This window comes from Aspergillus thermomutatus, assembly GCF_002237265.1.
Source record: "Aspergillus thermomutatus strain HMR AF 39 chromosome Unknown NODE_255, whole genome shotgun sequence".
Taxonomy (NCBI): domain Eukaryota; kingdom Fungi; phylum Ascomycota; class Eurotiomycetes; order Eurotiales; family Aspergillaceae; genus Aspergillus; species Aspergillus thermomutatus.
In genome coordinates, this window is record NW_020798305.1 from 1 (window position 1) to 22,881 (window position 22,881).

The 22,881-nt window shown below is 50.9% G+C and overlaps 10 protein-coding genes across 10 annotated transcripts; 4 read left to right on the forward strand and 6 right to left on the reverse strand.

Moving 5' to 3' along the window:
• Nucleotides 1-294: 294 nt before the first annotated feature.
• Nucleotides 295-2,010, reverse strand: CDV56_100092 (DUF202 domain-containing protein; the record flags this gene model as incomplete). The annotated part of the gene is made up of 3 exons (XM_026753711.1): nt 295-774; nt 1,216-1,499; nt 1,641-2,010. The coding sequence occupies 3 exons, from the start codon at nt 2,008-2,010 to the stop codon at nt 295-297; spliced, it is 1,134 nt and encodes a 377-aa protein (XP_026611046.1).
• A 1,083-nt stretch (nt 2,011-3,093) lies between these two features.
• Nucleotides 3,094-5,264, reverse strand: CDV56_100655 (uncharacterized protein; the record flags this gene model as incomplete). Its single annotated transcript, XM_026754274.1, has 5 exons — nt 3,094-3,247; nt 3,354-3,480; nt 3,527-3,540; nt 4,348-4,671; nt 4,732-5,264. 5 exons carry the CDS (start codon nt 5,262-5,264, stop codon nt 3,094-3,096), a joined length of 1,152 nt encoding a protein of 383 aa, XP_026611047.1.
• A 398-nt stretch (nt 5,265-5,662) lies between these two features.
• On the forward strand, nt 5,663-6,283 carry CDV56_101064 (uncharacterized protein; the record flags this gene model as incomplete). Its single annotated transcript, XM_026754683.1, has 1 exon — nt 5,663-6,283. One exon carries the CDS (start codon nt 5,663-5,665, stop codon nt 6,281-6,283), a length of 621 nt encoding a protein of 206 aa, XP_026611048.1.
• A 277-nt stretch (nt 6,284-6,560) lies between these two features.
• On the reverse strand, nt 6,561-7,637 carry CDV56_101198 (uncharacterized protein; the record flags this gene model as incomplete). The annotated part of the gene is made up of 1 exon (XM_026754817.1): nt 6,561-7,637. The coding sequence occupies one exon, from the start codon at nt 7,635-7,637 to the stop codon at nt 6,561-6,563; it is 1,077 nt and encodes a 358-aa protein (XP_026611049.1).
• A 1,787-nt stretch (nt 7,638-9,424) lies between these two features.
• On the reverse strand, nt 9,425-10,087 carry CDV56_101630 (uncharacterized protein; the record flags this gene model as incomplete). The annotated part of the gene is made up of 1 exon (XM_026755249.1): nt 9,425-10,087. One exon carries the CDS (start codon nt 10,085-10,087, stop codon nt 9,425-9,427), a length of 663 nt encoding a protein of 220 aa, XP_026611050.1.
• Nucleotides 10,088-11,189: 1,102 nt separating this feature from the next.
• On the forward strand, nt 11,190-12,062 carry CDV56_101866 (ankyrin repeat domain-containing protein; the record flags this gene model as incomplete). The annotated part of the gene is made up of 1 exon (XM_026755485.1): nt 11,190-12,062. The coding sequence occupies one exon, from the start codon at nt 11,190-11,192 to the stop codon at nt 12,060-12,062; it is 873 nt and encodes a 290-aa protein (XP_026611051.1).
• A 2,742-nt stretch (nt 12,063-14,804) lies between these two features.
• On the forward strand, nt 14,805-15,623 carry CDV56_102361 (pectate lyase; the record flags this gene model as incomplete). Its single annotated transcript, XM_026755980.1, has 2 exons — nt 14,805-15,165; nt 15,220-15,623. 2 exons carry the CDS (start codon nt 14,805-14,807, stop codon nt 15,621-15,623), a joined length of 765 nt encoding a protein of 254 aa, XP_026611052.1.
• A 1,887-nt stretch (nt 15,624-17,510) lies between these two features.
• CDV56_102699 (putative chaperonin (GroES/Cpn10)) lies at nt 17,511-19,109 on the forward strand (the record flags this gene model as incomplete). The annotated part of the gene is made up of 6 exons (XM_026756318.1): nt 17,511-17,709; nt 17,764-17,825; nt 18,565-18,615; nt 18,713-18,910; nt 18,978-19,036; nt 19,088-19,109. 6 exons carry the CDS (start codon nt 17,511-17,513, stop codon nt 19,107-19,109), a joined length of 591 nt encoding a protein of 196 aa, XP_026611053.1.
• Nucleotides 19,110-19,889: 780 nt separating this feature from the next.
• On the reverse strand, nt 19,890-20,612 carry CDV56_103002 (putative 2-haloalkanoic acid dehalogenase; the record flags this gene model as incomplete). Its single annotated transcript, XM_026756621.1, has 1 exon — nt 19,890-20,612. One exon carries the CDS (start codon nt 20,610-20,612, stop codon nt 19,890-19,892), a length of 723 nt encoding a protein of 240 aa, XP_026611054.1.
• Nucleotides 20,613-20,905: 293 nt separating this feature from the next.
• On the reverse strand, nt 20,906-22,525 carry CDV56_103118 (aromatic amino acid and leucine permease; the record flags this gene model as incomplete). The annotated part of the gene is made up of 1 exon (XM_026756737.1): nt 20,906-22,525. One exon carries the CDS (start codon nt 22,523-22,525, stop codon nt 20,906-20,908), a length of 1,620 nt encoding a protein of 539 aa, XP_026611055.1.
• Between the last annotated feature and the right edge of the window lie 356 nt (nt 22,526-22,881).

Sequence of the window (22,881 nt, forward strand, 5' to 3'; positions counted from 1 at the left end):
CCCCCCCTCCCTTCGACCCGACGAGGCGCTTCGAGATGTGCGCCACAGGCATCTGCCATACAGGCCTCTCCTAATAGCAGGAGATCTTCCAGCAAGTATCCCTGCATCCCAGGCCATGTAGGTATCTCCCATACTGCCAGCAGATGGATGGTTCGCACCTAAACAGGATCAGGCATGGTGCTCCGTCCGCCAGTCTTGCCACAAAAGACGGCCAGAAGCTTCACGAGAACTGTCTCGGGCAGGGTTCGTTAGTCCAGCGCGCAAATCGTCAGCGCACCAGTCTCATCAAAGTGCCTAGCAATACGACTTCACGATGTTTTGCGCACTGGGATGCAGACCGGCGCGGGTAGTGATGAACACACTGACTGTGCAGCCTGGCTCCACGATCACTGGTTTCAGAGGTAACGCCCGCTGAGCGCGATCATGGGGTCCAAGGTCCGCCGAGCGAAGAAAATCATCGTCATCGATAGGACTCCGCAGCGGTTGGAGATTGCGCGGAAGCTGGGGGCGACGCATACCATCCAGTTGACTGGCAATGTTATCGGGCAGATTCAGAAGATTGGCCCGCCGAATAGGGTGCAGTCTCCCTGAAATGTACGGGGATTCCGCCTGTGATGGAAATGCTGATGGCGTCCCTTCGAACTCTGGGAAAGCCGCAGCTGTAGGGCTCCGCCTCCAGGGACCTGATGTGGAATCGAAGGTCTTCCCGCAGTAACCCCGGAAAGGAGTATGTGGGTTGTGCCATGGGATATTGCGATTCAGCACAGTTTTGTTCTGTTTTCTGTCAGGAACAAAGCTGATACTGACGACGTCGTACTGCATGATGTTTTCTTTCCTGATTGAACGACATCGGCTGGGAAATATCCCTCTTGAGGAGCGATCACTTTATATCCAGCAAGAGGATATGCAAGGATATGAAAGAGGAAAAGACATTGAAGCCGGTTTTGGTGTGGCGTAACTGACATCCTTCTCGTCATCATCCAATTCAAACGAAATTGAACGGAGATAGAACGAGAAGATCAGTTCTTGGTTTCAATGTGTCGAATACTTGTGTTGAGCTTTCAACCCCAGTGAAATCGAACAAGGCGACAAATATAGTCCTCAGCTATGCTCGTTCGATATTTCGGCAGCAATAACGATCGAGAGTATGAAAATTACCAGATTTACCTGTATCCATTAGCCAACTTTCGGCCCAGGTAGAAGAAGCATGCCTACCAGACCAATAAAAATCCCTATTCCATTTAGCTCCCACCCCCCTGCATGGACCTTCCCATGTGCTACAGCGCTCTGCTGTCTCCAAAACCGATGCGCTCCCATCAAAGCAACCAGAATGGCGACCACATGACAGGTCACCGCAAGAGGTATCCCAACTCTGAAGTAACCCAGAGGAGCATGGACAGCGGTCGAGCGCTGCAGACGGAACAGCTGAGCGACCAACACACCCTGCATGGCAACGGTGATCGATGTACGGATGTACGCCAAGAATGTTCGTTCCAACGCTAGATGATGTTAGCTCTCGAATTGCTTTTTCGCGCTTGCTTAGATACCAATTTCTCTAATCTCGGAGTCTCAGGCTCCATAGACGGAGAATAGACCTTGAAAATGAATTCCACCATAAATCAGAAATAAAGCGTACGTACCAAAATGGTCGCGATTGCTCTTCTGTGGCACCGTCAAAGAAACGTTATTTGCCCAGAATCGTTGGATGGACCCCAGGACCCCCTTGCGTGGCTGCCGACTGGAGCTGCTCCGGGATACCGTGCGACGGGTAGTGACTCGGCATTCCCCTGAGGATATCGATCCCGAGGAGAGATCATCCATCTCATTGTCCTCCTGAGTCGGAATCTGTTGGAGTTCGAATCCATTTCTCTCGTCGATGGCACGGCCGATCGGTAGCGAGGAGTCACTCTCGGTCGGCGACCGTAAACTGGGTTGGTCAATGCCGGAAACGGAGGAGGTCGAGGCGGAGGGCTCAGCGGCAGGCGCATGCTGGGCAGACGGGTCAGCCATGACTATCACGAAGGATGAGGAGGCTCATCCGATGTTGTCATTGCGGGCTTGGATGATGCGATGGGGGAGGAGGATGAGTGGTGGATTGTGTCTGGGGTAGAGAGCTAGCTAAGTACTACAGCACTGTTGGTGGGTCGGCGAATCCGGCCGGTTCAGGCAATAAGGCACGTCAATGAATCGCCGACCCAGTTTAGTCCCACAATTACCCTGTAGTGGCAGACCATCAAGTGTTTCTCTGATTATCAGGATTTGTGCAATATGCGGTGTATTCTACAGTCGTGTCCACGACTTAATTGCAGGAATGCTGCCAATGAATGCCGAGTATTGCGCCCTACAACTGACAGATCAAGCCACGATATCCTCCTTGCAGACACACATGGGAATTGCCCTAGATGATATCATGAACAAATTCTCCGAAGCTGCGGTGATCCATAAGCCTTTTCACTGCGCGAGGAAATGCCATTATGGTCACTATTACTCTATTCGAAAACAGATACTACATTTGCCATGCAAATCTCTGCATCCCGCTGCTTCTGTTCCATCTCGGCGTGGTTGCTTGCGATAATGCATCACGGTCGCGGAATACGTTCCGTCTTCGCAAACGGCCCATGGCATGGACACTGCTTGGTGCTGTTGTTGTAAATTTGGACATAGGGGATACTAGTACATGAGCTAAAAAGAATAAAATCGAGAAGATAAAACTCCGTAGTGACGCGATGAAATGAATATTGGATAGTTAAACTAGTTGAAAAGGTGAAAGAGAAAAAAGAAATCTCCCCGACAGGGAGTCGAACCCTGGTCTCCCGCGCTCGTTCTCTGGGAGTGACAAGCGGAAATCATGACCGTTAGACCATCGAGGATTTGTTACTAAGCTTGCAAGAATCTGACATCATGATCCAAAGTATTGGAAAATCCAAGAGGATGACCAAGTCAGGCTCTTGTTTATTCCATCCATATAAACAACCTAAATCCATGTCTATAATTTATACACAAAGGAAACGCAAGAAGTAATCGCTGGCGTTGTTGACTGATACCAACCACTGGTCGACCACCTTCCCTCTCGATATATATCTCCCCAGCAGTTTATTGTGTTAGCTTCCCATCCTGATCATAAATCTTCAACCACCCTGGCTGCTGCTCGTTAAACACAACTCTACCCGGAGGCGAAACCTCCCCAAACAGCGCTGCCTTGAGAAACGCCTTCCCAGGGACTTTGGCAGTCTTGGTCATAATCGGACTGATCGGTCAGTACATCCCGTCAACCGGTTTGCGGCGGTACATGCCTTCCACAGTTAGAGCAGAAGTGTCTCTGATTGCATGATTAGTATTGGGGGCTAGTGGACGGAAGGGCCAGTTGTACGCGCGCAACATTCCCCGAGAGAGATCTGGGATCGTTGTAGACCTTGAGCACACCCGAGGGATCGTCGAGTTTGATATCGTCCTCGTTGACGAGGTAGTTGATTGAGCAGACTGGCGGTGTTACTTGCTATCCAAGAGAGTGCTTGCTATCACGTACCGCCTCCGCCGGATCTTTTGCAATTAGAGCTGTTGTTTGTTAGCGGTCTTTGGAGGAAGATGTGGGGGGAAATGGAGCAGATACCATTGGCATATCATTGAATTGGCGGGCTTCTCCGGGAGAGTGATGCGGATGCTCTCGCAGTTACAATGGCCAGTATAGGTCATGGTGGGTAATCAAACAACAGATTCTTTCGTGTAATGACATCCTTTGGTGGATTATATATAATTATCCGAGGAGAATATTTTGCGCAGCGGAATGTCGGTTGTCTTGGTGGAAACCGCGGGATCCGGGCGCTGTTGAGTGTATTTTTTGGACCCACTGTGGAGGGGAATGTCAAGCTGTCAACAGAGGGGTGAATGACTGTCCAGTCCATGGCGGTATACTGAGGGATAGTGAAGAGACTTGGAGAAAATGAGGATGTATACCATTTGTTCATGGCCACTGCAGATTTTGTGCCGTTGAAATGGTCAGATTTACACAACTGTAAGCAAGTATCCAAGGCTTGCTGTATCCCCTCATTCAACTAAAGAATCTCGGCTTACCCCGCATGGGATGCCATCATTCAAGTCATCAAAGTTGATATTGCCGATACAAAATTGTATGTCTAGATTTCTTCCTGAATAAGTACTAGTCGTCATATTCTTATACTCTGTCACTGTCACAGTGGAGGAAACCACCTGAGTGTCTCTGATCCCCACCAGGAGCATTGATGGATCCTCTCATACAGGAAGGCCCTCGTTTCTAGTGTGAATGGTACATCACCCAGCCCGCCAGCAGTATTCTCTGGGTCATCATGAGGGGGTACCTCCACTACAAACCTAGAGGCAGTGATCTTTGTCAAAGGCTCCAGGAGAGTCCATAGAGGAAGGGGCTCATAGAATGTCCCCTTGTCGAGTGAGCGCAAGGTGACGACCAGTTCCTCCAGCGCATTGATACCTGCAAGGACAGCGCACGCCTGCTCCCAGGAGGAGATAACCTCGGCGACGATGGACCGGTTTTCAAAAGCGCGGATATCAAGCCGTATATATCGTATTGATGCGAGTCGACGAGAGACCATACACAGTGGTAATGCCTGAACCGTAAGCGGGTTGTCGAAGTGGAATCTATTAGCTTTGTAGAGGAGACCAATCGCCTCTGTGTATCTGTATAGCCAGTGAGACCGCTGCCATTTCTAGCCAGGTATTGGACTGAAGAATGCTTACACTCTGCGACAGCTGCAAAGCAGCGGCAGTATCTGGTCCTGATGGGGTTCCTCGCCGGGCAATCGCCTCAGCACCGTGCCATCGTCGGCTAAAGGGTGCACACAGGACCTGTGAGTATCACTTTGCGTATCCCCCTGTCGATCTAGATTCCTGCACGGCATGCTGCACAGTCTCCGATGGGTCCGCCGGATATGAACCGCATTTGAAGCTACGAGAATCTCTCGATATATCATGCAGCGGATTTCAGGGACCAGCCTCGTGAAAAATAAGGACTGGACCTGGTCGTGAGATCTGTTCTGAACATTCTCCTGCTGCGGCCGCAGAGGAAGGCTCAGAGAGCGGCGAGAGCGTGAAAGAGCGACTGGGGGACGACCGCCATTCGTACGGATCCTCTTCACGACCTCTGTCGGATGAAGCGCATACCAGAGGCCGTTGCAGATCAGGGACACTCCCCAGAAGAACCACAAGCCGATGACAAGGAGGGTGATGAGGAGAATTTCCGCTGTTTGTTCTGCGACGGCTCTGACGCTCATTTCTGACACGGGTCAGTTTTGTTGATATGATCTGGTGCCTCAGCTGGACTGGAATCGTGAATATAATATGAGTTCATCGGGTGCGTGGAAAATCAGCCTGATCGAGATTCGAGGCTATACAGCCTCACCTCGTATTTGTCTTGGCGGTAGCCTCGGCCGTTCCAATTGCTGCAAAACATCAGAAGATGAATCACGTCTTGCATAATCTACCAGACCAATTCTATATGCAGAGGATAAGACATTTCCCCCACGTGTTGCGCCCAAGAGAGCCAAGAGCTCTTCCATCGCGCCGAGTCACCGACTAAGACACAAGCCCGTAGACAAGAGGCCAGATCAACAACATGGAGAAATCCGAAAAGGGTGGAAATCCACTCCTCTAGAACTAGGTTATCAACATAATGCTCTCAAAATACTATATAGCATTTCTACTCTTCAGCATCACTACCACTACACATGCCACTCAACCCCCCCCCTCTCCACCCACCAGCGCAGTCCAGAAACCCCCCAGCATCATCACCACAGGCCCCTCATCCCTCAACATAACCCACCTGCTCGCCCATAAAGACACCCACAAAGCTCAACCCGTCAACCACAACACCTACCACCGCGGCGACACAACCTTCCACAGCTTCGCCTTCTCCCTCCAGGAAGAATGGCAGTTTGCTCTGCGCGGGCATTACAATCTCGCGCGGTTCGCCGCGGATCTCAGCGACGCGGACTGCGACGTCTACCGCCCCCCAGGCCTGCTCTGGGTGCAGGGGGACCAGCTCTACGCTAATCTTGTCACGGGGACGCCCTGTGAGCCCGAGATAAGCACTTTCGGCCTGGGGACTGTGAAGGTGGGGAGATGGTATACGGTGTCTGTTCTGGTGAAGTGGGGGGTTGATGGGACGGGGGATCTCCGTTTGTGGGTTGATGGGGAGAAGGTGCTGGAGGAGTGGGGGGTCGATACGATTATGGATGATGGGAGGGTGTTTTGGTTCGAGATGTGTGGGCTGGGTCGCTGTTTGGGGCAGTAGATTTATCTGATCAGTGGTTTCTGTCTGTTTATGGAGGATGTCGATTAATATCGGTCGTGAGTTGGTTGGCATTTCTGGCGTCATATCACATCATATAAAAATGAATCATTGGTAGGTATTAATGGCTGTGACTACTTTTGTACTCAAGAGAAGGACTATATTGTGCAAAACCACAGATACTTTTGTTGAGCACATGACGCATCTCCAGAAAAGAAATGACAGCGGGGCCATCGCAACATTCATATGTTGATATGAGATGAGGATCATTCCTGGGGTACTAAAGTTTACTATCCTCGTATCGTATCAGGCTATTCCTCGCAGTCGCATTGAGGACATAAAACGGCAGCTGGGGCTGTGCCGTCTCAGGCGATAGCTTCGTGTCAACGACTTCCCTCGGGCCCGGCAGGGACACGGTCGACCCTGTCCCTTGGCCATGACTTTCCAAGGGCGCAGTAATCGAAGTCGTCATATTTGGCATCGGAGGAAGATGCGGCGTGCTAGGTCGGAAGAGCGGGTGGATGTTCTTCTCGATGGCATCGAGGAGGGACTCGCGAGGGGGCGGGATGGGAGTCGGCGGGACGACGGAATCAGGGCATCGCATGACGGTGTCGATGGACGGAGTCGATCGGAGCGACTTTTCCCTTTCCCTGCTGCGTGTCTGCAGGAAGGGCGGCTCGGGTTCCTTGCAGGTGTAGTAGTTTGGGAGTGGGGAGCGGAGGATGCTTGTTCTGACGCTCATCTCGCTCTGGGGGGACGGTAATGGGTCGAGGAACGAGGGGACGGGTGATAGGATGGAGTTTCTCCACTGTGGACTCAGTGGTGAGATGAGGTTGGTCGTCGAAAATGCTGATTCGGCGGTGCGGCCGATATCAATAGTTGGATTGGACACTCGACGGGATTGGTTGTCGAGGATATTGGAGAGGACGAACGAGAGGGCACAGAGAAATCCTTGACAGTACGCGGAAATCGTCCATACAACGCCGTGGGCTATGTTGAGAGAGAACCACACGCTGCTGGATGAACTCTTGGGACTGCTGAAGAGAGTTTTCGCCCTCTCGCCGCTGATGATGGCAAGATTGATGAAGATGATGAGGCTGAAGAGAGCTCGAGCTCGGAATTTCCACAGGAACCATTCTGTCGCTCGAGTCTCGCTCTCAAGGAATAATCGGTAGGATAGAAGACAAACAAGTATGAAGTTGAGGGACGTGAGAGAAACGCTACTCCACTTGGTAGGATTTGGTTCGTTTGATGTGCTCTCGTGAAGCATGTAGGAAGTAATGGAGATAGCAAGATCGATGAGAACGGAAAAGGCCGTGACACTGCCTACGAGGCAGACAAGCATGGTTCTTCCCATGCTGGCTTTCCCTGTAGGCGGGTGGTCGATGGGCACGAGGAGGCTCAGAGAAGGCTGTCCTACTGCTGGCTGTTAGGGATGTACTTAATGAAAGATAATGAGAGTATCAGCAATGGAATGAGAGACAGTAATCCGGGGAACTCCAGAACGAAAAATGCTGGGACGAAACGCTGGGAATCAAAAAGGCTGGCGTGAGCATTATCATAAGCCTTTTCAACCGCTCGCGACATTAAGAGGTCGATATAAGTTGGCAAGTCGGCGAACGAGAGTCAATGACGACTGCACCCATCAATATCTGATCAGACGCGGAATATCAATAGTTCAGACTCGAGTTGATTTGACGACAAGGCAATTTGTATTCCAAAGTGAAGATCGTCGGTCTGTAATCCTACATAGACTTAGATGGATCAAACTTTACTGTTTGACTTCGCAGTTGCACACCTTCATTGGAGTTCCATGTTATGATGTTCCAGGCTCCAGTTCCACTCCGGATCAGGGTTCCTGATTCTGATAGAGACCACCCCGTTGGTGTTGCATATTCCCTGATTGACATCCAACGGTCTGGTGGGCATCAGTCAGCGAGAAGTTCCGAGGAGCATCTCGGATCATGAACCAGGGCGGAAATTGGATCCTTTGATATCGAATCCAATCGGGTCTACTTCCTCTTCCTTAGTTTCTTCTTTAGTCTCTTGTTAGCTTTGTTTTGTGGGGTCAACGTGGAGCAGAACTCGCCAACTGCCCGGATGCATTTCATTGCCAGTATTGAGATTGGATTGTGCTGGAGGCTTGGAATGAACTTCAGAGTCTTCCAGGGACACAGCATACTCTTTTTTCTCCAGAGATCTAGATCAGTCATCTTCGAGAATAGAGCATGGCCAGCTACTGCTGTATTCCACTGGCTCGTAGTGCACACGAACATGACGGCAAATGATGTAATGATTATGGGGAAATAGAGCAATAATTAGGCTGAGACTGTCCATCCAAGTTCGAATCCATCCAAAGAGCACTCGTCCATCTCATTAACAGCTATTATAGTCCCACTCAACTCATCAGCATGGGAACGGGAATCGTACTTTGTAAATGCTTGTCAATTCAAGCTTCCCAGTCTACCACTGCTCTCCCTGTATCTCATCCATGTGGATACACGGACTTGCTCCGTCTAGGTCTGAGTCCTGTATATCGACAACTCGTTGGCAAGATACAATTTCTGCCTTTTTACCTCCTTCCGGACCATGTTTGTATAGTTCCTGTCCGGTTAAATGCCCCCTGCTGAATGTTTTACCTCGTCGCCCCCAAAACGACCCGCCCTTTCGACGAGCCATTTCTCACAGAGAGGCTGTCCATCTGCTTCTAGGACTGGATTACTAATTAAGGATCCGTGGACCCCCCTAATGCTGCATATTGAATAATCCACCCCAAGTATATAGGTCTAGTTGCGGAAATTTTGCTGGAAGAGTTGCTAGAGAAAGTCGTGCTTGTTCCATCGGGCTGTCTTGAGCTGGCCCATCCGGGAGATTCCGCTGTCCAGACCGGTTCTTCTTCTGGTACTCCTAGTGAGTAGGACATTGTCGACTGAATGGATGAGCTTGGAAGTTAGATGGTATATTCTACACGGAATGTGGGTGGAGAACGAGGGGATATCAAGATAATATAATATATCATCTCTTTATTTCCACAATACCCTACTCCCGCTGAACAGCATCAGTACATACAGGTGAAAGAAGAACTGATAATACAGAGCAAAGTCGAAGAGAGGAGATTCATCCATTCCAATTAGTCCTAAACCATCAATTCTTCAAATCCATCAGATACTTGACCCCCGAATCGACCATCCACCAGGCCGTCACCTCATGCAACCACTTGCCCACCCCAGTCTCCAACGGCATCACCACCTTTTCCCCCTTCGGCTTCCACATCAACGTCTCGTTCATAAAGACCATCTGATCGTCTTTCTCCGCAAGCGTAATCGCCAAGCGAGCCTGCACAGCCCCCATCGCCTTAATCTCAAACTCTACCTTCCCCGGTGCCCGCAGAAGGACCCGGTAGGCGCCGCAGACAACATCCCCCTCCTTGAAATCCAGGCGCTGGATATTCGCAGGGACGAAACTGGGCTTCTCGGACGCGGTGCTCATCGTTCGGAGGATATATGCTTGCGGGAGACTGGCAAAGCGGCTCATATTCCGCCGCAGGAAGCGGGTGAGCAGTTCCTCCATCGGCAGAGCGGGGAGTTGTCGGCGTGGCACAGATATCGAAGCCGAGTCGTAGACCGCCACCGTCTGCTCCGTGAAGACTTCCTCGGGGGCTGTGGTGATGTTGGTGGATACTGAGCGCGGAAGATGCCCGTGTTGCGCGTTCGTTGTGATTCGGGACTTGAGGTTCTGGCGGAAGAGGTAGACTCCCACGGCGGTGGTGCCGAGGATGGCGGAGGCTATGGGGATGAGGGCTTTCATGTTGAGGATGCGACTCTGTTTGGTGAAGAGAATATTTGCAAAAGTGGGAGAGCTCGTATGAATTAAATAGCCGGGAATGCCAACGTCACGAGTCCGAATACGAGATCTGGACGGCCCACGCACATTCTTGACTCTATTGTTCGGCTTGAAATGATTGGCCCATTTCCAGGGCCAAGACGAAGTGAGGTACTACTTTGTATGCATAAACAGCCAAAATTGATGCATAACTTATATAAGAAGAGAAGAAGTCTTGATCATCATGCATATGATAACCTAGATTCTTCTTAACTAAGAGCGTGGATGAGCAGATGGACGAAGACTGAATAAGCTCAAAGAAGGATTAAGGGAGAAAATCAGAGGCATTCAAGGATTAATCATAAGATTATGGTAGAAAGTCCATGTGCTTCTAGTAATAAGGGCTAATAGTGAAAAGATATTGCAGCAAATGTACCATGATAACAATAATTCTATAAACTTGAAGCCCATGAACTGTCCTCATGACAAGGATGAAGAAGACAGCAAGATCCTCAATAATACCATCAGTAGAATTTCTGAAAGATTTACAAACAAAAGAATGATAAGAACATATTTGAGACCCTAATCCCTTTGAGGATTTGGAGCATATGAGATGACTGTGTCACATATCATCATTGTCTTCCTTACCATGACCTCATTTAGCATTCACACTGCAGGTAGATCCTCTGCTCTTTTCTTTTATCTTAGGCCAGAATAGAAAAGCAAGCTACATATGAGATGAGCTCATTTGAAGGAACCTATAATGAAGATCTCCCATCATGTGCGCTCATTGAGGACACAACATCTGAGAGGAGGGATAAGTTCACCATAACTCAAGAAATGTAAGAGTCAGTGAAAAGTAAGCTAGCTTGAGCTCATTTCAAGGTGAAAATGAGAAGGAATTCACAGCACAAAGCATCCTACTGGACCCTATCTCTCAAGGGCAAACAAAGAATGTGATTTTCAGTGCTATATATCTTCTTCTGAGAGCATTATCTTTCTTCTTACCTTCTATCACACACATGCTGCTCTATTCTCCTGCTCTATAGAACAGCGACAGAATTTGCAATATGCTCACACAGGCGATATGATTGCCCCCTCTAGAATGCACGCCTCGAGTCTGCTCCATCTGCCTACTGAGGTCATCCAAATGATAGTGGATCACCTGTGGCCCGACGAAACCATAGCGCTTCTCATTGCAGTCCCCAAGCTCGCTCATCTCTTGACTGATGAGCATCTGGCGTATCGGGATGGATGGGGCTACACCATCTTGCACTGGGCCGTTTCCAAAAACGCCGAAGCGATCGTCAACCTCATCGCCAGACGTTGTGCTCAGGATCAGGTGGCAACTTACCGGGGCCAGACACCCTTACATCTTGCTGTTTCTAGAGGTCTCAACGAAATTACTAGAATGCTTGTCGATGCCGGTTTTGACTTGTTGGCCAAGGACGGAGTAGGAAGAACCCCCCTTCATTGGGCCTGTTATAACAGCGGCAGGCACAGCAACCTTGCTGAAATTGTCCAGTTCCTGCTTGCTAAGGGGGCCGACCCTTCAACTGTGGCAGATCTCAAGGAAACACTTCTGCACGTCATTCTTGAGGCTAACTGGAATCCCAATCTCACCGTCGTCCAGATGGTAATCGATGCGGGAGTTGACGTCAACGCCTTGGACATTGATGGACTTTCGCCTCTCTGGTGGTCTGTCACCAATGGTCATGAAGATGCTTTCGAACTTCTTCTTGCTCACGGAGCAGACCCTCATATACGCACCTACCTGGGAACGATTCTACACGAGGCAGTTGCGTATGGACGAGTGAAGTTGGTGAAACGGGCGGTTGAGATTGGTGTCGATCTCTCTGTGCGAGACGGCGGAACCAATGACACTGCATTGAGGATGGCTACTCATCGTGGGCGTATCAACATTGCTCAGATACTCAGGGATGCAGGCGCTGAGACCTGAGCACTGGATTTTAGTTCTTCTGAAGCACTCTCTTTCTGGGGTAATCCCAACAAAGGTTGATCACAATTTCTGAACATATTCCGCCATCTTTAGCGATGACCTTTGTGTGACTGCACAGATTATGCCTACTACTCATTAGACTCAAGAGTCAGCATGTCCCTTAATTCATAAGTCCTGCAAGTGCTCACTCTCTCAGCTTGCAGCCTTAGATAAATAGTAAAGGAGGGCCAAATGGGCAATGAATCTATTCAAAAGCTGATACATTACTGAGTCTCATCCTGAAAACACAACCGCGACATAGTTACGAATATGTTGAATCGAGCCCTTAGCCAAAAGCCTACACGTGCGCTTTAGCTGGATCCTCTTACAAACTAAGTAAGCCTAACAAAGTATTGTCAGCTTTACCTTGGGTAGGAAGTGTGCCTTTCATTATAGCCTCTTTGAAGAACTCCTCCATCCGCCTTTGTAGCAAAATGAGCAGTTGGGTTGTCTCGTGCCTTGGTCATTTGTTCTGGCACTGGTCATGATCGGGTACTTAGGTCTCACATTTATAGGAAGTTGAATGTCCAGATTCAAGGCATACTACATGTTCGCATGCTTCTTTCTCTCATAATTGATATGCTTCTAGGGTTTACGCTCCTGATATCTGTAAACGGAAAGTTATCCTGTTTCACTCATTACCCATTGACATCTAGTTAAATTTAACTTCCATTATTATTAGAACCACTATCTAAATTAATACTATCACTAACGCCATGTTTCTCGATGACGTTAAAGCTACTGCGACAGGAAAGTAAAAGTTGAAGAAACGGGAATCCAAATTCGTTACTTACTGCAAGAGAGAACTGTATACAGCGTCAGTGGTCAGCCCTCAGTGAAGTGCAGCCAAGTATCAACTCCTTCTACTCCGTACTTTCCATATGTATTGTGGAACAAGGACGACAGATTTGAATGGGTCTACATAAGCAACAGGCAGGAGACAGACTGCAACTGCACAAGTAGTCCAGTTTGTCAATAATCTCATCCTCTCGAGGACAACATCTTCTTCACCGAGTATATTGCTATCACGAGGCATCGTCCGAGCACTGCAGCCATCAGAGAAGATACCAATCAAGTCGATCCGAGTGAGACACGATGCGGGTGGTTATATTAGGGCGGCTGTCGGACGCAATTCCGAGCTCAATTGAGTAAAAGGAGATACTTGATCGTATGGACAGAGACAGGAGTCGGCTCATGATGCTATCTTGATATCCGGAATAAGTGATACCCCCATGACGAAGACAAGCAAGATATCTTGGTGCAAAACCAATCACTCCCGAAGCTGAATGTCCTCTAAATTGTCGGTGTATTCAGCTCTCTGGCTAATTATGGATAGCAAACGAAGGTATGAGAATATATGGATACAAGATATGCATTCTCTTTGAAGTAGCTAGAAGTGGCAGTCAGGAATATGACCATCCCCATAGCCAATAGAAAGCACCCGGCTCATTTTCTCTTCATAAACTCGGATACATCTCTACCGAATAGCCCGGCTCTGGCAATTCTTCGGCAAATTGAGATTCCCTTCTTCTGGTCGAAGAACAGGCTAGACCATGCTAAGTCCGCGTTTTGCTCTTCTGGGGCAGATGAAACATAAGACTCTCTTGGCAGTCCTCGGGGTGCTTGGCACGGAGATATTCCTTCATCAGTATGAATGCATGACTGTATCTATGGATCATACATATAGTGCCAAGACACCTGCTTGATTGCTTCAAGTCTCTGCCGTATAAGCTGAACTTAATAGAAGCAATATCTTCGTGTGACCCGAATGTTCGGCCTGGTGTTCCAGATAAAGTTAGGTCAATTATCTACTTGCACAGTCATATATGCGCCGTTATGCCTGTTTCTTCCACAGGAGCTCAATTGAGAGATACATCCCAGTATACGGAGGGTCCGCTGCGCCACACCCCCTGCGCTAGGACTCGGAGTCCGAATGCTCAGTGAAACAACATCAGACTGCCAAGATAATACAAGGGCGCCAAGCTTGTCATAATCTGATATTGGTTTCTGGCCTCGACGGAGCGAAATCCCGTTGCTGTTCAGAGGCTGCAAAGCTGTTGTCGACCAGGAAATACCGCTAGCACCTCCTGCCCTGCATATCCAAGTCTCTACTGCATATTCTTCCCCGACTTCCCACGAGTCATCTGGGGTAGATGTCTTACCCTGCAGCGGTGTGCAGCAGTGATTCCCGCCAAGGTTGCATCCCACAGTCACTGGTCAATTCAATTAGAGTGTTCGTTCTAAGACCCTGCAGAATACGAGTCAGAATTCCACATGATCCACCAATGGGAAGCTTTCGGGTCGATTGAGTCCTCCAACGGGATGAGACTAATATACATCAATCACTAGCAATATGTGTCTCTGAATCCTTGACTTAGGTTCCCAAATGCTTACCCACTTGACGGAGGCCTTGAGCTTGGCGTTAGGGACCAAGACTGAAGATAATCGCTGTCAATGGCGGAAATGGGGTTGATCACCGCCGTTTCACATTGACATTTGCTTCATTAAATGCAGAGGACCAGGTAGCAGTGAGACATACCAAGAACATCAGATTGTTGTTCTCACTCTACGGGATATATCTGTCCTGACATTCATTGCGAGAGATATAAATTCAGCTTCAATTACCACCGATTTTACACTCATCACCATTCATATCAAACAACTTCCAGACCAGTCAAATCCTCGGACTCTCAATCAGTCACAATGTACCAGCCTCTTCTCCTCCTTCCCCTTCTCCTTACCTCGGCCCTTGCCACCCCCCATGATCCCACCGCTCACCAGGCCCTGGAGAAGCGCGCCTCCTTCCCCATTCCGTCCTCCAAGGGCAGCGTCACCTACTCCTCTCCCAAGACCATCAGCGGCACCTTTGACGGCGGTCTGAAGACCTACGGCCGTGGCGTCAAGTGCACTGGCCAGAAGGAAGGCGGCGACAAGGACGCCGTCTTCATCCTCGAAGACGGTGCCACTCTTAAGAACGCCATCATCGGCGCCGACCAGATCGAGGGTATCCACTGCGAGGGCTCCTGCACCATCCAGAACGTCTGGTGGACCGACGTCTGCGAGGGTACCTCCCCCTTTCCCGATTTCAACCCCAACCCCACACTAACTCTGAATCCAGACGCCCTCTCCCTGAAGGGCAGCGGCAGCGGCACCCACAAGATCATCGGCGGTGGCGCCCGCAACGCCGACGACAAGGTCATCCAGCACAACTCCGGCGGCAAGGTGATCATCCAGGACTTCACCGTGCAGAACTTCGGCAAGCTGTACCGCGCCTGCGGCAACTGCAAGAAGCAGTTCAAGCGCACCGTCGAGATCAGCGGCGTCAAGGCTTCCAGCGGCAAGGCCCTCGTCGGCATCAACTCCAACTACGGCGATACCGCTTCCATCACCGGCTGCGCGACCAGCGTCAAGGAGATCTGTGTCGAGTACGAGGGTACCAGCGACAACAGCAAGGAGCCCAAGAAGAAGGCTTCTGGCCCTAGCAGCTACTGCAAGTACAGTGAGCCTCTGAGCAAGTGTTAAGTAACTGTGCTTGTTTGGGGAATGGAAGTGGATGAGTTCCGTGGGGGAGAAGTTATTGAGTGCACATAATATTGCGTGTATACTGCATTAATCAGAAGCTAGAGAATCTATACATCTGCTGGCTCAGATTTCCCTGGTGTCAATGCTACAAGCAGAGATCTCAAAATTAGAAGAGGTTAGCATCAGTTTACCAGAGGTGCTGGTGATTTCGCGATTAGTCCTGCCGTCGTCCCTCGGGATGCACCTGCCTTTCGAGTTGCGAGTCTGATGCGAGATGTAATGTTCAATCCATCAATCAAGGCGGCCCATTACCTAGAGTAGTTGGACTTTTCGAACCTAGACACGTCACACGCTGATGCTTGTGCGATTGCTCAGCGGCGGATGCTTACCCTCCACGCTGTTCTTCGAGTGCCTGAGATGTGCGCAAGATTAACCACCGTATCAGGTCCTCGCTTACCTCGTCTGCGTTTTCCTCGATGGTTTCCCTTGATCAACCGCAATGCGAAGTCCAGACAGTTTTGCCTCAGTTGTTATCCGTTTTCTGTGTCTCGACAGCCTGGAGCTGACACACTTGCTGTCAATACCAAGTCGATGATTTTCGAGCACTACCCTTTTAGGATGGGATGGAGATCCGTGCTGAGGAACCGGAACTAATCGCTGAGCTGGAATCTGTTTGCAGTATTGCAAGACTCACCTTGCGGTATGAAGAGCAGGGGGGCTCATTGTCAGATTTTCTGCCTGGGAAATATTGCAGGAAAATGGAGGAATGCCATAGCCTCGAGACAGTGAATGGACAAGAAGGTCAGGAACTTGACGTGGTGCTGAGCGAATGTTGCTAGCCTGAATATCGGAGGACCTAATGCTGAACACCGACATATTCTGGCCAGGATAGTTGTGATCAACTCCTCACTGCTGAGGTCTTGGGACTGAGCCAATCCGTGTAGCCCGGGCTATTGACAGCTAGCGCAGCGCGTTCATTGTTGCCCTTTCCCGGTCAAGAGAGAATCATCTCGCTGATGACGACGCGGCCATACAGACTCTGAAAACAATTAAGTGCGCATGGTGCATTTTAGGGGTTGGAATATATTCCCTGAAAGCTGAAGCCACATCTGACGCATTCCACTGTGTACGACATGCTCGACTGCCACAAGCTCTGGCTTCATGTGGTGTCGCGGCCTGAAGCCTAGATCTCTTGACCGCTACACAACTCCCAGCATGAGGGATTAGATTTAGCTTTGAATCAAGCATGTTCGAAATTCCCTGGCCTGAGCCAGGCCTACCGCGCAGATGCGTAGTGAATCCTCAGGGCTGAGGTTAGTTGCAATGAAGAAGCCATACATCCAAGACTGACTGCGTGAGAGTATGGATGCTATTCCAGCAGAGAAAACTGTAGTAGTTGAATAACACTATCGATGGCTAAGGCCGAATTCATCGGTATGCTTACCCCTTGCTGTTCCATTCCCGGCACAACATATCCAGCCACTTGGGTCAGGCAACCAAGCTCTCGTTGTCTTGCTTCATCAGATTTCCCGAGATCCTGTTTAACAAGCTTCTCAGAGCTTGTCTCGGGGTCGATAGGCGCTACTCCGCATTCTTCAACAGCCTAAGAATGTGCCACTGCATCAGTCTCCGATGACCACAGCAAGGGTGCATCTGTATGGCTTCACAGCATTCTCACTGGAGAATGAACACCCTCCTTACTCACCAAGAACAAGACCAATGGGGAATGAGGAGATCTACCCGTTCCATCTCCGAGGATGGTTGACCTCAATACATAACCGCCTCGAGCAATGGTATAAAGAGGAGACGCACCCACGATGAGAAACTGCTCCTTCAACAATCACAATCACAGATCCCTTCAAACAAATCCAGCTACTTACCTGCAACATGCTCTCCCGCACCTTCCTCCTCGCCCTCGTCGGCGCCGCGTCCTTCGCGACCATCAACGCGCAGTCCTGCAGCTCTAGCAACAAGAAATGCTGCCAACAAATCCAGGACTCCGATAACCTTGATGCCACCGCCCTGAGCTTGCTCAACCTCGTCGGTTTGGACGCTGATGCCCTGACCGGCTCCATCGGTCTGCAATGTAAGTGGCCTGAGTTTGGCGTCCAGCTTGCTCTCCTTTGCTAACCGAGCCCAGGCACCAATGTCATCGCCAATACCTGCAGTGCGGAGGCTGCTTGCTGCACTGGCAACAACTATGTAAGTGATCGCGACAACCGGGATCCCCTCGGATGGTATGCTTACTTTGAGGTTCAGAACGGACTGGTTGTTCTTGGCTGCACTCAACTCCAGTTGTAGGCGGTGCTTCTGTTCGCACCTTGGCTCTGGAAGATCCTGGTATCTGGCGAAGCGCTCCGGGCTCATTTAGCTACATTGAAATGGTGGATTGGTCAGGCTACAGTCTCAGAATTGCTCTAATAGTTAGCAGACGAACGTGGTAGATTAATGGACTATTATCTGTTTTGGAGATCCTTGCCCCCCTCGTTTGAGTCCAATGAGAAGCCCTCCTCGTAGAACATCACAGGATCTAAAGCAACGTACCTGACTCATAGTATCAAGCTCACCATACGCCTCTCGACTCATTGACCCTAGCAGATGAGATCAACGGCTCCCGGCAACCCGCGGTCGAAACCTTGAACAACCTCAATCAAGTCCAGGACATCAAACAACACGCTTCTAGAACCGCCGGACGGGGCCATAACCGCAGAGCGGAGAAACAATCATAGCCCATCTGATTGGGTTCAGTGGAGATGGAAGCGTCATAACGAGATATGCCTACCCCACGGAGGACAGAATCAGATGATGCGTCCGGTAACCCGTGGGTGGCTAGACTTGATACTCAGCTGCCTTGATTTATATATATACAAGCATGCCAGACGAGATCCAAGCAGGGAAATATCGAATCCTCTCGGTTTAGTACGGCTTTCCATTTGTGTAGGTAGATATTGGCAAGTACCGCATCGAAATGGGGAACACGGACGTTCACACGGTATGTTCAGCAAAACAGCACCTTAGAGTTTGCGGATTCGCCACTCAACCTCACCCTCCCCTACCAAGTATGACGAATTGACAAGGGCCTACGTTAGTACCTCTGTCCGCAGGAAAACACGGTGATCATCCAGCCTGAAGACGAGATCACGCATTTCGGGACTGCCAGCAAGGGGACGAAGACCATGAAGCCTGCGCGGGGCGTTGTGTTGGCGGTTGGCAGGACAAAGGCCCTGGGTGACGGGGCGGGGCAAGCTATGGATGTGAGACTGGGGGATTTGATTATCTATACCAAGGTGAGAAGTTGTTAGGTCTCTGGAGGAGCTGTGGAGATGGTTGGTTGGGCTGATATGATGGGTGTAGGGGAAGGGGAAGGAGGTGAGGGTTGATAATGATGAGTATTTGATTCTTAATCGGGATGAGTGAGTTTCTTCCTTTGGTTCATGGATTTGATTTGATCTGATGTCGAGTAGGATTTTGGCGGTTGCAGATTGAGAATATGATATACCTTGCGTCGCTCTTGATAGGGATTGCATATGACTAGCCGGTTGTCTTCACTATGTGCATCATCTAAGATACCTTATTCTTCGCGGTTATCAGCCAGAGCAGATGCTGATCAGAATCCAACCTCGTCTTTCCCTTTCCTTCCTGGTGTTTCCTCACGATGTCAGATACACCCTCTTTCATATACAGCACTGCCAGATCTAATGCTACACGCTCACAGCCATTCTGTCTGGTCTCATTGGTCCCACTCTCAAGCAATGCTGGCACCGTCGACTCCGTCCCAGATGTCACTGCTGCATGTAACGCAGTGTTGCCATAGTCTTGATCAATGATATTTCAGCACTTTCGGCGCGAATCGAAGGTGATCCCCACTTGGAAAAGCTTCTCAAAGCTTCGGACACCGACCATGTGTCCCTTGTATCGAGCAACCATAAAGAGCAGCGTTGTGTCGTCTTCCGCAGGGACAGATGGTCCGCGTCCGCGCTGTGTTCGGGACGGTATATACTGACATCAGCTGTCTGCGATATGCAGATGTGCAGCAGGGGCCGGTTGCGCCAACCCGCGCTGTGACGTCCGCATCGGCTTGTACTAGGTCTTTGGCCCTGTGTCAGACTACTCATATAAAGACCTTTATAGCAAGGAAGTCCTCATTGCTGGTTCCAAGTAAGTGTATAGAGGAATAGTCCTGTGAACAGCTCCACTCAAAGCATACTTCTCCCCACCCATGATGAAATCAAGAAGATGACAGCATCTGAACATACTAAACCTCACTCACCCAGACAAAGCAATAACCCCCTCCGCCATCTCCACCAACCCTCGGGCCACGACGTCCAGCTTCTCCCTCTCAAAAACCTCCCAACACCCCTCCCCCTCATAGACACCACAATACGCCCCTCGAAACCCCGCCCTCACAGCCGCCGACACATCCCACAGATGCGCCGCCGCAAACCACCTCTCCTCCCCCTCCCCAAATCTCTCCAGCACAGGCCAATACGCCGCAAGCGCCGGCTTCGCAACCCGCGACCCATCACAGCTCAGGACCCGGTCCAGCGGCATCTCCACCCCCGCACTGGTAAAGTAACCCCGTACACGGGCGACATCCCCCGTCGTCAAGCACCAGATCTCGAACCCCGCGGCGCGCAACCTCTCAAACGCCCCCGGAAGCTCGGGACGGAGCCGCAGGGACGCGTAGCCGCGTATGCAGGCGTCGCGGTCCTCGTCTGTGAAGACGGAGCGCGGGTCCGGGACGCCGGCCATGCAGAGGGTGCGGTAGAAGAGCACGCTCATGACGTCCTTGTAGGGGCGGTAGGAGTCGGAGATTGAGAGGAAGGTGAATTCGAGCTCGGAGGCTGTCATCCAGGTGTAGCCGAAGTGCTGCGGGGTGATGCTGTGGGGGTGGAGTTTGGGGCCGATGGCGGAGGCGATGGCGGAGAAGTAGGCGTCGAAGGAGACGCAGGTGCCGACGACGTCGAAGACGATGTGTTTTTTGGGCATTGGGGTTGCGCTGGTTATCCTGGTGTTTTTGGTTGGGGGTTTGGTTCTTTTGTGATGGAGTGAGAGGTCGGGGTGGTTTATGTGGACTCCACGATGGATTAGATAGTGATGGAGGACCGGATCACATCCGCCGGATGTGACTTGACTCTTAGGCTTATCCTGTCGATCTATGTCCGGTCCACATCGGAGCATCATCGGAGATTTACATCTAGATATCTGGTTCTATGACAACTGATCATAGGGAAGTTGCAGGCTCGTAGTAGCAAGGTAGTAAGATTCGAAAAAATACATAGCTACGACCATAAAACATTCAACCGCCTCCACCACGTCTTCCTCTTTGGTTCTGGCTCTGGCTCCTCCCTGTACGCCTGGATAAACGGCCGGATGGGAATCTCCCCAAGAGGCACGATCTCCGTCCTTCCCCAGACCTTATACCCAAAATACAACCCCAGAATGATCGGAATGTTCAAATACGACGAGATAAACGTCTCCGTATCCCAGTGCCCTCGCATAAACGTGGTGTACCCCCCTGTCAACAGTAAGATTGTAAACAACCCGAGCGAGAACCAGGTCAGGTACGGCTGCAGCGGCGCCGCCCAAGGCAGCTCTCTGTGCCGGTCGATCCCCTGCCTGCGGCACCCGTACAGGAACCGCAGGTACACGACGCAGATACACACCCAGTTCACCAGCGTTGCGATGGAGACGATATCCTGCAGCCAGGTAAAAACGTTGCTGGCCGAGTCGGACAGCGTCATGTAGCCAAGGCCCATGAAGAGGCCGAGCAGGCTGACGGCGAGATACGGCGCCCCGAACCGGTTGACTCTGGTGAAGAATCTGGGCGCGTGCCCGTGCATGGCCATCCCGAAGAGGATGCGGGAGCCGCCGAGCATGTTGGAATTTCCCGCTGACCAGGCGGAGGTCAGCACCGCGGCGTTGATGATGGACGGGACGACCTGGATCCCCGCGCGGCGGGCGGCAATGACAAAAGGCGACTGGGAGGCTGTGCCGGTGGAACTCAGCAGGTTGGGGTCGTTGGAGGGGACCAGCATGCCAATCATGAAGATGGACAAGATATAGAATAGAAACACACGGGCGAAGATGCGTCGCGCCGCTTTGGGGATTGCCTGCCGCGGACACCGGGTCTCCGCCGCCGCGACGGTGATGTTCTCCATCCCCGAGTATGAGTACAGCGCGTTATTGAGCGTCGTCCAGAACCCCAGGAACTGGCCCCAGGAGCCTGAGATGTCGAGGTATTGCACGAACGGGCCGGGATCCCGCCAGTATCTGAACCCGATGCTCTTCCCTTCCGGTCCGCCTCCGCAGGTGATCACCAGCGCCATGATATTGATCCCGATGACGAGCATGATCTTGATCATTGAGAACCCAAACTCAAGCTCTCCATATACGCGCACAAACAGCAGCGCGGTCCCCAGCATCAGCACACCAAACACTGTGATCCAGATCGCGTTGTTGACCGTCACCCAGAACTCGACGATGACTGCCGCCGCGGTCAGCTCCGCGGGGATCGAGACTAGGTATGAATACACCTGGTTCCAGCCGTTTGCAAAGGCAAGTGCCGGGTCGAAGAAGAGCATGGCGTATCGTACCACACCCCCGTTCAGCGGAACCAAAGCCCCCATCTCGCCGACGGCAAAGACAACGGTTGAGCCGGCCAGGCCGATGATCGTGTACCCTAGCAGGGCTCCAAGAGGCCCAGCGCGGGCGATGGCACGCCCAGAGCTGAGAAACAGTCCGGTGCCAATGGTCCCAGCCAGCGCAATCATCTGGATGTGTCGCTGGTGGAGACCTTGTTTGACCATGTGGATTTCGCCGAGATGCTCGGCAGCGGAGTCGACATTGTCGGGGAGTTGTTTTTCGGGGTCATGGAGGGTTGTTTTCTCTGGATCCGTCATGATTCTTGGTATTTCTGTTTCAGGTGGCATATTTTCAAAGTGGAAGTAGAGAATTGAGAACCTTGGAGATGAGGTGAATGCTGGCCAGTTGGCGATATTTAACTGATGTCTTATCTCTATCCTCAGGCTCCTCTGGCGATAGTCAAGCTTGAGGCTTGGAGTGCGGTAGATAGCTTGACATCTTCTTCCAATAGAGGCGATGCATTTCCAATCCCTATCTCAAGCCTCCCATTCCCCTCTTTCCATGCTGGCGAGTTACACAAAGCCCTTGCTTCTGGTGATAGTTGCACCAAGGCCAACCGGAACTGAACCGGATGATGCACGGTCACATGATGATAAACCGGACCTGACCGGAG